General features: G+C 46.0%; 1 protein-coding gene across 2 annotated transcripts in view; it reads right to left on the bottom strand.

Moving 5' to 3' along the window:
* The window catches only part of SLC25A25 (solute carrier family 25 member 25), a 33,982-nt gene that overhangs the window by 10,594 nt on the left and 10,472 nt on the right, over positions 1 to 12,916 (bottom strand). The window contains exon 1 of one of the 2 annotated variants that reach the window (XM_059925714.1): positions 183 to 456. The exons of the other annotated variant lie outside the window; for it this stretch is intronic. Coding sequence (XP_059781697.1) covers positions 183 to 341 — 159 coding nt within the window. The 5' untranslated portion in view covers positions 342 to 456. Of the gene's footprint in view, positions 1 to 182; positions 457 to 12,916 lie in introns of those variants that run through there. 2 annotated transcript variants of the gene reach the window in all.

The raw sequence follows: 12,916 nt of genomic DNA, 5'->3' as shown, positions 1-12,916 counted from the left end.
AGAGCCAGTCACTCCCGTGACGTTCGTAGCCCTTTAGCCGCCTATAGTTATGCAACAGCTGGGGAAAAAACTGGCACGCTTAGAAATGGGGGGGGACCTTTGAGGTATGTGGACCCTCTACCAGCTCATCCATTCACTCAACCAACACTGATGAAACGCCCGCTGCCTTCCGCGGTACAGACCTGCTTCCACTGGCGGTAGGTGGAGAACTCCTGGGAGGGGATAAAGACACTGAGTTTGAAGATGGACTTCAGCTCGGCGGGAAGCCCCTTGGACTCGAAGTACTGGAACTCGGTCTGGGCCTCCCCGATGAGGGGCACGTACAGGCACAGGCAGAGCATGCTGGCGGGAGCTGTTTCAGGCGGCGTGGATCCCGGGGAATGCTGCCGGGCCCAGCACACTTGCACAAGGTACGCTGGGACGCAGCTGTCATTGGCTGCCTCCGCCCTGTCCTTTCACTTAATTGAAAAAAGTCTGCTCACTGTACCTCCCGCCCACAGCCAATGAGCACAGAGCCTGGCAAGGAGGCGTGCGTTGCCCGAGTGCAGAGGGATAAAGATCCGGACTGACGTCACCTGCTCCCCAGTTAACCCTTCGGAGACGGGCAGAGCATTCTGCCCTGCCCTGGGACCTGCCCCAGAAACCTTCACCCTCTGGCTGCCAATCCCTCCAAACAAATAGCCTTTGGCCTGTTTTCCCACAAGGTCCCCAAACGCGTCACACAATACAGTGGTTTCTCTCCTTGGTAAATCATTCCCAGCAGAAAAATAAGTGGAGGTAGAGAATGAATCAATGCTCACCTGAAACGGCCCCGTTTCGCTGTGAGGGTAGAAGTCAGTGGTGGGCGGGGGGCGGGGAGTAGTCCTGGAAGTAGCCCCTTGGGGGTGGGGAGGGGTCTTTCACTTGCAGGGGAGCTGCCCCTCAGCCGGCTGCCTGGGCCACACGGTCTTCCAGGCACAGCTCTGGCTGGCTCTAGTGACCTTCCCCAGGCCACCCTGCACATGAGCACCCCCTCCCCTGTAGGCTTTGCCTGGGGACCCCACAAGCACCGAGAGGCTGAAATGATGGGGGCAGGAAGAGGACATTCTAGGCCACAGGTCATTGTGCCGGGGCACTCCGGAGCAGCACCAATCTGGGGTCAGCCTGGGCCTCACTTAAGATCCACGGACGTGGTCTTCAGAGCCCACATTCATCCAGGACACTCTAAAGTTCAGTGCATCGGAGCTTTCTGGCCTACAACTGTGCTGCTCATTACCTTTATTTTATTTTATTTTGCCACGCCACGCAGCATGTGGGATCTTAGTTCCCCGACCAGGGATCGAACCCGCGCCCCCTGCACTGGAAGCGTGGAGTCTTAACCACTGGACTGCCAGGGAAGTCCTCAATTTTAAATAAACTAAAATTCAATGAAAGTAAAAATTCATTTCCTTGGTCGCATGGCCACACGTTATTTCCATCATCACAGAAAGTTCTACTGAGCAACACTGCCCTAGAATGTCCCTTTTAGGTGAGGATGAGAGGAAACTTCAGGTCTTGGAGAGTCAGGATCTGATCTTTATTTAAGGGCCATCCTGCCATCTCCACCTCATTCCTTCCCAAGGAAGGTGTCAGATTCGTGCTGCAGAGGAAGAGCCCACGTCACAGAGATGATAAAGGAATCCGTCTCGCCGTGTTCCATCTACAGTGCACCACTTCCTAATATAGACGAAACCTCACGACCAGGATGGATTAAAAACAGATGGATATCATTTGGGGATCCACCAAAGTAAAAGGAACTTCCTAAATTCACTAAAAAGCTTTTGGTTAAGAACTTGAAAAAGGTTCTGAAAATAAGATGCTGATGCTTATATACATCATTATGAAACAGATTTTAATAACTTTTATGATATTTCAGCCCTTCTAAAAGAGATCTGATGGTGAGTCTGTAAAAACAGGTCTTGGGCTGTTTCATCCATCCACTAGGGAGGATCCGATGAGGTATCCAGAGGCAGCTCAGGATTATTCAGGCAAATTCCTGCCCAGCCTCCACCTAAATCCATGATTCTCAGCTGTCTCTTAAGCTACCCAATCCAGAATGTCCTGCTTTAGGGCTATTTTTACGTACATCTTATCTCTACTGCTGGGGTCCTGAAGGCAGGGCCTTTGTACCTCACGGAGGTGCTTGACATAAGCAGTTTCTGAATGAATGAATGAATCGTGCTTGGCAGGCCTCTGAGACCCCAAAAAACAAATATGACCACTCTTTATGAAGACCGTAGGTTTGGTTTCCCAAGTGCCAGCAAATAGAGTCCTCAGGGTATTTTGTCCACCTCAACTCAACAAGATACTGTATTATTATTTTTATTTTAAAGGAAGTTCACATTTATAAATAAAAGAGCTGAATTTTAAATGCTGATCTTCCTTTTTAAAATTATTCATGATTGCTTCTGAAACGAAAATAAATTACACAGATCTGTTGAAGTGTCTCATTTCAATGACAACTGCAGTCCTTCCAATACAAAATGGCAAATATTTTGACTGAATAAATAAGTTGTTCAATTGGAGATGTTCCTTTCCTACTAAACTATGTTTTTCAAATAATGTTGGTAAACATAATTGTACCATTGAGGGGTTTTTTTGGGTACCATTGAGTTGTATGATGTATTTACAAGACAAATCTGAGAAGAGATCTGAAAACAATACCAAATGAAAGTGAAATCAACACTCAATATATAAGGAACAATTATTAAAGCATTATCAAACAAGGGCAACTATCTTCTAGAATAAACAGAATGGAATGTCCTTGAGTATAACAGAGCTCATTACTCTACAGACCAATGGTATCACAGGGCCAGGAAATGTTCTCGGAAGAGTTCTGCACATGCTTGTCAAGACGTTATTTTACAATGCTTACATTAATTCTATTCCAATGTTAATCTTAAAAAAGGGCTCCAACGTATTTCTATTTTGCAACTGTGTTTGAGTCCAACAGAATGTCTTCATTGGACAAACGTAAACTGGCGTTTGCTTATTTATTTAAACCACCCATCTTCCTGAGTTGCATAGGTCACGCAGAACTCTGTTGTCACACAGAAACCTTTACTTCTCAGTTGAGCCAATCTCCAGGCACCTGGTGTCCAAGGCAAATGCTCTCTCCCTGGAATTACAGACACTGGGCCCCAGAGGGGCCCTGGGGTCATCTCTGAATCTCTGAGATGAAGAAACAGACCAGGAGAGGCCACCTGGTTTGCCCGGGCCCCAGAGCCAGCTGGCGGAGGCTCACCCAGAGCCTGGCTCCTGTTACAATGGCCACTTAAAACAGCATCCAAGCCTGACACTGCCATAAAGAGATTTTAGAATTCAGCTTCCAAAGAACACTTGTCAGCCTGACCCTGAGAATTACAGTGAGCAGTACCTCACATGGGAAGGCAGCAGTTGCGGGGGAGTAATTTTAGCCTTAGCTAAAAAAACCCACAAAAAACTGTATGTGTTACAGCTCTGAACACATACGTGAGAAATACAAATAAGGAAGAAGAATATGGTAGGGCTCAGGACTTCCCTGGCGGTCCGGCGGATAGGACTCCGCGCTTCCGCTGCAGGGGGCACAGGTTCTATCCCTGGCTGGGGAACTGAGATCCCGCATGCCACGTGGTGTGGCCAAAAAAAAAAAAAAAAAGTTCATAAAGCAGGGCTTGTGCTCCGTTCCTGATGTTTCACACCAGCTCCCGGTGCTTTTGGATCCCCGAGTAAAGTGCTCTCTCCCTCTCCTGCCATCGACACGTCTTCTCTGCTATCTTTACCTGTTCTAATTTTGTGACCCAGATCTACTTTTGTTTCCTTTCTTCCAATGTCCATTCCTGTAACAACTAGTACTCAGAAACAATGGCAGCCACTCCAGATGCCTTAGAATTCAGTGGCATTCGATTTCCCTTAATCTGCTAAGTAGCAGTTCCTCTCACAAGCATCTTCTCACCCTCAGATCTGCACATGCCCCCACCCCACCAGCTTTCCTTGTCCTACCACTGTTTCATGCCAAAGATTCCCATAAGTGCCGGAATACCATGAGTAAGAACAGGGCAGGTAGAGTACCTCTGGGAGTGCGGCATTAGCTCATACAGTATTTCCACCGCCCCCCCGCCCCCCGCCAATGACTCAGACCAAGCGAAAAATATTAATATATTGCCAGCAACCAAGCTATTCTAGCCCCACCCACCCGTAAGGCCCTCGAGCCTCATTTGCTGCTGTAGCGGTAGTGTCATTTGATGATCGGGTTGCCATGACAGCCCAGTGGAGCCGGTTTCCAATGAAACCTGCCTGCACTTGGCAATTAGACACACAATGAGCAAAATTCTCTGAGCTTCTGAGAAGACGGCCCCTCAGGATTTGAAAGCTTGAATGCCGCTCAGGGCACCTCCCACTCCAGACTAATGGCTTTCTTCTCCAACTGCAGATCGACTGTAAGACAAAGATAAAGGGGGAAACTGGAACAGTTCCGACAATAAAAGCTTGCCGGAACCTGACTCACCAGCAGACATATTTAAGAGAGAAGTGAGAGTCGAACAAAGTAGCGCCACTGGGAAACTGAGAAGGCTGAGAACCAAATTGAATGTCTCTACGAGGTTTCCATGAGGTTGTGGCAGCGTCTGCCGGAGAGAAATGGCGAGCCAGGTCCCACCGGCCCGCGATCCCAACCTCCAACCCCTACCTTCCAGAGCAGCTGCGCTGGAAAAGGACGCACGCTGCTGAAACACTCTTCCAGTTCTTAGTCTGTCTGCCTTTAAAGGGTCCACACCGCCCAGATGTGCTTTCTTGCTTGTTTCAAACCAAACCAGCTGACGCACCTCCCTCTTGGGGCTCCCCACACCCCCAGGCAGCTGATCCATCTCCCTTCTGGGGAGAAGTGTCAGTGAGAGGTGTGGGTCTCAGGTTCAGCCTGCCTTGCTCCCGATTCTGTAGGCCAGGAGAGAAGCCGTTCAGAACAGTCCTGATGCCAGGCCAGCCCAGGGGGAGGGCTGGCAAGAGGTGCCAGTCGGTGTGAGTCTGGGAAGTGGAGCAGTTAATTATTAAAGTCAAAAGAGGGTGAATTTAAAAGGAGCCAGCCAGCCCCTTAAGCCCTTGGCCATAAGGCAAGCAGGTCTGGAGATAAAAGTTCCTCACAATAGATAACGCCACGGCCATTTCCGAGCTCCTGTGAAATGATCAAAAGGTAGAAAGCGACACCTGTCACATCTCAGGCACAGTACAGATGCCGAGACCCCTGTCGCCCCGGATGAGCCCATCACAGACTAAGGATTCTCCTCAATGCTTAACCTGAAACCACTGCAAAAGTTGTTGCATCAGAAGTCCCTCCCACTTAGCAAAGGAAAAATGAACATCCATTTCTTAAATGCAGTAGTTCAATTCAGCAGAACCTTTTGTGGACTCTACAGTGTGCCACACACAGGGCACAATCTCCTTCCTTTTTCCAGTTGATTTTTATCCTGAGAAAGGAGAAAAGATTCAAAATAACCAAGCCTCAGGAGGTGAACAAGGTTCTTCTACCACAGGCAGGAGAAATCACAGCCAAATAGCCTTTCTGTTCTAGTCCTGAGAACTCGACTGGTCCCATTAAAAACGGCTTTCTTAAGGGAAGGTGAGGGCAGTACATGGCAAAGTTCCAGGTAGACTGAAATGAAATCTCACCTCTACCCCTTCTTAACTGTTTAATCCCTGGCAAATTACTTAACCTTTCTGCACCTCAGTTTCCTCATCTGTGAAATGGGGGTGCTACCACTTACCCTGGTTCTTGTGAGCTTCAGATGACATAACCCACGCTCAGGGCACGAGATGGACGGAAGGCCCCGGCGCTCAGCAGACCCGCAGACCCGTGAGGAGCACCGGCCTCCGTGCACTGAGACTCCAGCCTCCACTCTGCCTCATCGCTCCCTTTCTCCCAGAAAGAAAGGCAAGATGGGTCCCCTGCCTACCAAGGCAGAGGGTCTGACCTTTGGGATGCAGGGCAGGCTGGTCCTCCCCAGCTCCCGGCAGCTGGCTTCACCTTTGAAGGTTTGCTCTGTTGCCCGCTGAGCTCTGTCCTCCCTGTGCTGTTTAAACAGGCTAAGACCGAAGACACGGTGTAACTGTTTGTCCCTGCCTTTCAAATGGCTTTCTGGGGCCAAAGAGACAAATCCTAAGGTAAATAAATCTTCCATTGCATTCAACCTTCCTTCTTCAAATGGCCGCACTGAAGTGGTCACAATAGGGTAATAAAGCTTTTGCAGTGGCCACAGAAAGATTCTGGACTGGAGTTGGGCTTCTTCATTGTCTAACACTTCTCCCCAGGCCCCCGGTACCAAACGGATTCATTCATAAGTCCTCTCTTCCTCCCCCACACTCCAGCTTTTTCCAGGAAAATGATCCTAGGCTAGCCCCTAACCTAGGAGGTCCTCTCGACGTTGCCATTACCTTTGGAAACTGCTCTGCGGGTCCGACCACCAGCAAGATGGTGGGTCTCTTTTCCGTGGCCTCAGCCCTTCCGTCCTGTTTCCCCAAAAAGCTTGGCATCTGGGCTCCCCGCGCCGGAGCCGGGGTGCCTCTGACTTCATTCCCGCTCCCCTCTCTGGAGCCTTGGCACCTGGCCCTGGGGAAGAAGCTAGACAGAAAATGCCACAGCATCTGCAACATCACGGCTTCCTCCCCACGTCGCCGACGGTGACCGTTCACTTTTGAGGAGGGATGTGACCACAATACCAAGGGTCTCTGGCTACACAGCTGCTTGGAAGACTAGCCTGGGGAGTTGTAAGGCTGGCAGCTCTGTATGCAGTGGCTGTTTCCTGCCTTCTCAAATTTGCTAGCACTGCTGTCGTGCCTGGCCTGAGAAGCAGCTCACTCTGAAAGCCCCGCCGGGTTGCTGACAACGAGAGAGCAGCTGGAGCTTCTTCAATAAAAACTCACTTTTGCAGGTGGACGGTGATCAAATGCTTGGCTTTCTGAAAAAAGGAAAAAGCGATAGCCCAACAGACCTCTCCCGGAGGCAGAAGCAACTTCGAGCTCCCAATTATTCCGCTGTCCTCGCTCAACTAATGATCATCACGCAAGTGAGGAGCCGAGCATCCAGCCTGCATTCTCACTGCAGCAGGGCGCGGCCAATCACCTCTGCCGACACTACCGAGTTCATTATCCCCACCAGCAACATCCCTCCAATCACAGCCGGCCGATTCCCTGCATGCAGCCGGCAGTTCTGCAGGGAGGTGCCCGCGGTAACCTCCAGAGGAGCTTCCAGTCTCACAGAATCCACCTTGAGCTGGCTGGTCCTCAAGAGTCCAACTTCCTTCTCTCCACCTGGCTGTTTCCGGGATGACATTCCCCATCAAGTTTAGCACAATCAAGAGATCCTGGCAACACTTCCTAAGACATCTAGCAACACTTTCCCTTGTTCCATTATCCCATTCTCTGCAACTGTGTGTAACACAATGCACACCATATCACAGCCACTTCTCTGTGTCTCGCTCTACAAGATGAACTTCCTGAGGACAGGGACCAAGTCACAGATCCTTCTACCCCTAGTACCCAGAACCAGGCACAGATGAAGTCTGTGGACTGAAATGAGTAAATGATCATGAATAAAAGGGAATTAATCTTTGGTCATTTGTTTCTTTTTTTTTTTTAAAGGAATTCCTTTATTTTTATTATTTATTTATTTATTTATTTATTATTTGGCTGTGTTGGGTCTTCGTTTCTGTGCAAGGGCTTTCTCTAGTTGCGGCAAGCGGGGGCCACTCTTCATCGCAGTGCGTGGGTCTCTCACTATCGCGGCCTCTCTTGTTGCGGAGCATAAGCTCCAGACGCGCAGGCTCAGTAGTTGTGACTCACGGGCCTAGTTGCTCCGCGGCATGTGGGATCTTCCCAGACCAGGGCTCGAACCCGTGCTCCCTGCATCGGCAGGCAGATTCTCAACCACTGCGCCACCAGGGAAGCCCCCTGGTCATTTGTTTCTTAACTTACTGGAAGACAAATGCAGTGCCGGGTCATCCCTCACAAAGGTAACCCTTTGATATGGTGTTCACAACCATTATTTTAAAAACAAACACAGCATGAAAAAAGTTTAATAGACTGTGTTGGGGAGGGTATGGACAAACATATACCCTCATACGCTGCTATGAGAGTGTAAATCAGTATAATCTCTCTGGAGAGCAATTTAGTCACAGCTACCAACATATCAAAAGCACAAACGCTCTGACATAGCAATTCCGCTTTTAGTGATTTATCCTGCAGATATATTTGCACATGTGGGAAATCACATATACATATGTGATATATATGGGATACATACGTGTGATAAAATATAAGGATATTTTTTGCAGCCTGATTTACAATAGCACAGGTTTGGAAACAATGTAAAGTTCTTTAGAAGGGGAGTAGGTCGTAAATTAATGCACAACCACAATGGAGCCCTAGGCCGCTGTCAAAAAGAGTAAGGCAGCTCTACACCTACTATTATGGAATGACTTGAAAATATCTTGTTAGATGAAAAGAGCAAGGTGCAGAAGAAAGGGGATAGTTTGCTGCCATCTATTTCTAAGCTTGTGTACGTGAAGAATCTCTCTGGAAAGACAAACTAAAATTGAAGAGACGGTTTGGGGTGGGGTGGGGGTGGGGAACTTGGGGGTTTGAAGGAAGAAAGATAGATGGGAGGTTTATTTTCATTGAATATCCTCTTATATCTGGTGAAACCAAATCATGAGTATGTATGACCAGGCACACATGTGTGCATACATACAACCGTTATTTAAAAAGAAAACACGACAAGGGAAAGCAAGACAGCATGCTTGTTTGAAAGCTGAGGAGCCTGCATCAGTTGCCCTCTCACTGGATATACAGAACAACTTTACCTGGAAGCAGTTTCGTGTGTTGATTAAGTGTCTAGTCTTTGGAGCCAGACCCCAGGTTCAATCCTGGCCATCACTTACTGGCTGTGTGATCTTGGTCAAGTTACTTTACCTCTCTGTGCTTTAATAGCCTCATGTGCAAAATGGGGATAGTAACAGAACCGTATCATTACTTCACAGAGTCGGTTAAAGACTACATGAAATAATGTACAAAGCTCTTAGAACAGTACATATTAGCTATTTTATCTAGAAAATGATTGTGAGGGACTTCCCCGGTGATCCAGTGGTTAAAACTCCACGCTTTCACTGCAAGAGGCATGGGTTTGATGCCTGGTGGGGAAACCAAGATCCCCCATGCTGTGCGGTGCAGCAAAAAAAAAAAAGAAAGAAAAAGAAAAGAAAATGATTGTGAGTTCAGGGTCTTCCCTGGTGGCATGGTGGTTAAGAATCTACCTGCCAATGTAGGGGACATGGGTTCAAGCCCTGGTCCAGGAAGATCCCACATGCCATGGAGCAACTAAGCCAGTGTGCCACAACTACTGAGCCTGCGCTCTAGAGCCCGTGAGCCACAACTACTGAGCCTGTGTGCCACAACTACTGAAGCCTGGGCGCCTAAAGCCCGTGCTCCACAACAAGAGAAGCCAATGCAATGAGAAGCCCGCACACTGCAACAAAGAGTAGCCCCTGCTTGTAGCAACTAGAGAAAGCCCACGTGCAGCAACAAAGACCCAATGCAGCCATGAAAGAATGAATGAATGAATAAATAAATAAATAGAAAATGATTGTGAGTTCATAGAAATAAATAGTTTTAATACTAAAGAAGAGCCAGTCCAGAGCAAAAATCCCTATATAAATAAATAATCCTTTAGTGAAAATTAATCTTTTTTTAGGCACTGAAAATCTGGTGAGTTGGGGGAGATGGTGATGTTTTAGGCCCCCATCTACAAACGTGAGATAAATCCCTTATTGAGTAGGTTACTGGCTTTTCATTTAATGGACTACTCTGTACCACGGAACTGAGTTATGAACTCAGGGGGGGTTCTAGCCAAGATGGAGTAACAGGAACCAATTTAACTTCCTGCCTGTAGCAACTTAAATTTCTGAAAAAACAAATTAAATTTCTGAAACCCAGTGATAAAAAGGAAAATCTTAAAAGCACCTTAAGAAAAAGACCCATTACTTACAGAAGAACAAAAACAAGAATGACAGGGGGCTTTCTATCAGAACCTGTTAATCCAGAATTTTATACTTAGAAAAATACCTTCCAAAAGGAAGGCAAAATATATGAGAATGGTTTTCAAGACACTGGACATTAGGCAACGAAGGGCAGTGATTCCTGAGATTTCTAAACATATGAGCCCCTCAACTGCCCAAGCTTCCTACCTGGAGTTTCCAGGCTATGGTGCAGAGAGTGGGTACCCAGCAGAGCCCAGTAGTCTCCCTATGTTGAAGAGAAGGAGCTGGGAGGCCAGGACAGCTAGAGTTTGCAGGACAGAGTACCAGAGAAGATGGAGCTACACAGAGAGCAAGCTCTGGAGCTCTGCTGAGGGCCCCCAAAAATCAGAGCAAGTGAGTATGAGGAAAACTGCCTGTGGGTGGGGAAGGAACCAGCCAAAGGCATCACAGGGCTAAGAATAGTTCCTGTTCCCACCAGCTGGAGTGGAAAACCTCATAATATAGGAAGGTTCCTCAGAGGGTTTTGCCTCAGTAGTGGGGCAAAACTGGCCCTAGACTAAATGCTGTTCTTGCCTGACTAACAAAGCTTTAAAAAGCAGGCTCGGAAAGGGTCAAACTGTTTCCGAATAACCGCATCCCAGAATAAAGCTCAAGAATATTTATAGGAATACAAAGATATCCAAGATAAAAATCCCATAAAAAATTAACAGCCTAATGCAAAGAAGCAGGAAAACATGACCCATGATGAGAAGAGAAATCAGTCCATTGAAACTGATCCAGAAATCACATGTATGATAGAATTAGTACACAAGGATATTACAAGTCATAACTGTATCCTACATGCTCAAGAAAGATCAAGAACGTTAAATAGAGACATTGCAGATACTCTAGAAGAAAACTACAATGTCTGAGACGAAAAACACACTGGATGGTTTTAATAGCAGATTAGACAATGCAGAAGAAAAGATTAATGAACTCGAAGACACAGCAATAGAAACTTTCCAAAATGAAACACAGAGAGAAAAAATAAAACAATACAAAAAAATGAAAAATGCATTAGTGAGCTGTGGGAGAACTACTAATAGACTAATATACACCCAGCTGAAGTTCATGGAGGTGGGGACAGAAAAAATATTTAAAGAAATAATGGCCAGATTTTTTCCAAATTTATTAAAACCTACAGATCCAAGAAGCTCAGCAAACCCCAAGCATAAAAAACATCAAAACAAAACAAAACAAAACAAAAAACTATACTCAGGCACATCACAGTTAAATTTCTGAAAACCAGTGATATAAAGGAAAATCTTAAAAACGCCTTGAGAAAAAGACCCATTACTAACAGAAGAACAAAAACAAGAATGACAGGCGGCTTTCCATCAGAAACTGTTAATCCAGAATTCTATACCTAGAAAAATACCTTCCAAAAGGAAGGCAAAATAAACACTTTTCAGACATACAAAAGCTGAAAGAATTTACCACAGGCAGATCTGCATTAAGAGAAGTGTTAAAGGAGTCCTTCAGACAGAAGAAAAATGATAACCAGATGAAGAATGGAATGAAAGGAATGAAGAGCACTAGAAATGGTAATTGTGTGGGTAGATAGAAAGAACTTTTTTCTTATTATTTAAATCTCTTTCAAAGATAAGTGACAGTTGGGACTTCCCGGGTGGTGCAGTGGTTAAGAATCCGCCTGCCAATGCAGGGGACATGAGTTTGATCCCTGGTCTGGGAAGGTCCCACATGCCATGGAGCAACTAAGCCCGTGAGCCACAACTACTGAGCCTGCGCTCTAGAGCCTGTAAGCCACAACTACTGAGCCCACGTGCCACAACTACTGAAGCCTGCATGCCTAGAGCCCGTGCTCTGCAACGAGAGAAGCTACCGCAATGAGAAGCCCGTGCACCGCAATGAAGAGTAGCCCCCACTCGCCGCAACTAGAGAAAGCCCGCACGCAGCAACGAAGACCCAACACAGCCAAAAATAAATAAATAAATAAATAAATAAATAAATTTAAAAAAGAGATGTGACAGTTTAAAGCAAAAATAAAACAATGTATTGTGGGTTTATAACATACGTAGAAGTAAAAATGTATGAGAACCATTGCACAAAGGCTGGGAGGAAAGAAATGAAAGCATACTGTTTAAGATTCTTAAACTATTTATAAAGTGGTATAATATCAGTTGAGGTAGGCTGTGATAAGTTAAAGATGTATACTATAATTCCGAAAGCTACCATTAAAGAGAGAGAGAGTTATAGCTAGTAAGCTAACAAAAGAGACAAAATGGAATGATAAATAATATTCAAGTGACCCAAAAGAAGGCAGAAAGAGAAAGGGAACACAGAACAGATGGCGCACATAGAAAACAAACAGTGAGAAGGCAGATTTACACCCAACCAAATCAATAACAACAGATGTAAATGGTTTAAACATCTCAAGTCAAAGGTAGAGATTGTCAGGTTGGATAAGAAAAGCAAGATCTAGCTATACGTTGTCTATGAGAAACACACTTTAAATATAAAGATACAAGTAGGTTAAAAGTAAAAGAATGGACATAACAATCCTAAATGTTTTGGGACCACATTACAGAGCTTCAAAATACTGGAAGCAAAACCCAACAGAACTGCAAGGAAAAGGAGACAAATCCACAATTATAGTCAGATCTTAACACCCTCATCTCAGTAAATGGTGGAACAAGTAGGCAGAAAATCAGTGAGGACATGGAAGACTGGAACGACACTAGCTATCTACCAACTTGACCTAACTGGTCTTTATAAAACACCTCACCGAACAAGACTAGAAAGCACATTCTTTTCAAGTACACACAGAACATGTTCTGGCCCATAAAACAAGCCTCATTAAATTTAAAAGGATTCAACTTGTACATTTGTCAAAA

This window comes from Balaenoptera ricei, chromosome 6, assembly GCF_028023285.1.
Source record: "Balaenoptera ricei isolate mBalRic1 chromosome 6, mBalRic1.hap2, whole genome shotgun sequence".
NCBI classification, from domain to species: domain Eukaryota; kingdom Metazoa; phylum Chordata; class Mammalia; order Artiodactyla; family Balaenopteridae; genus Balaenoptera; species Balaenoptera ricei.
This window is presented reverse-complemented; position numbering and strand designations above follow the sequence as displayed.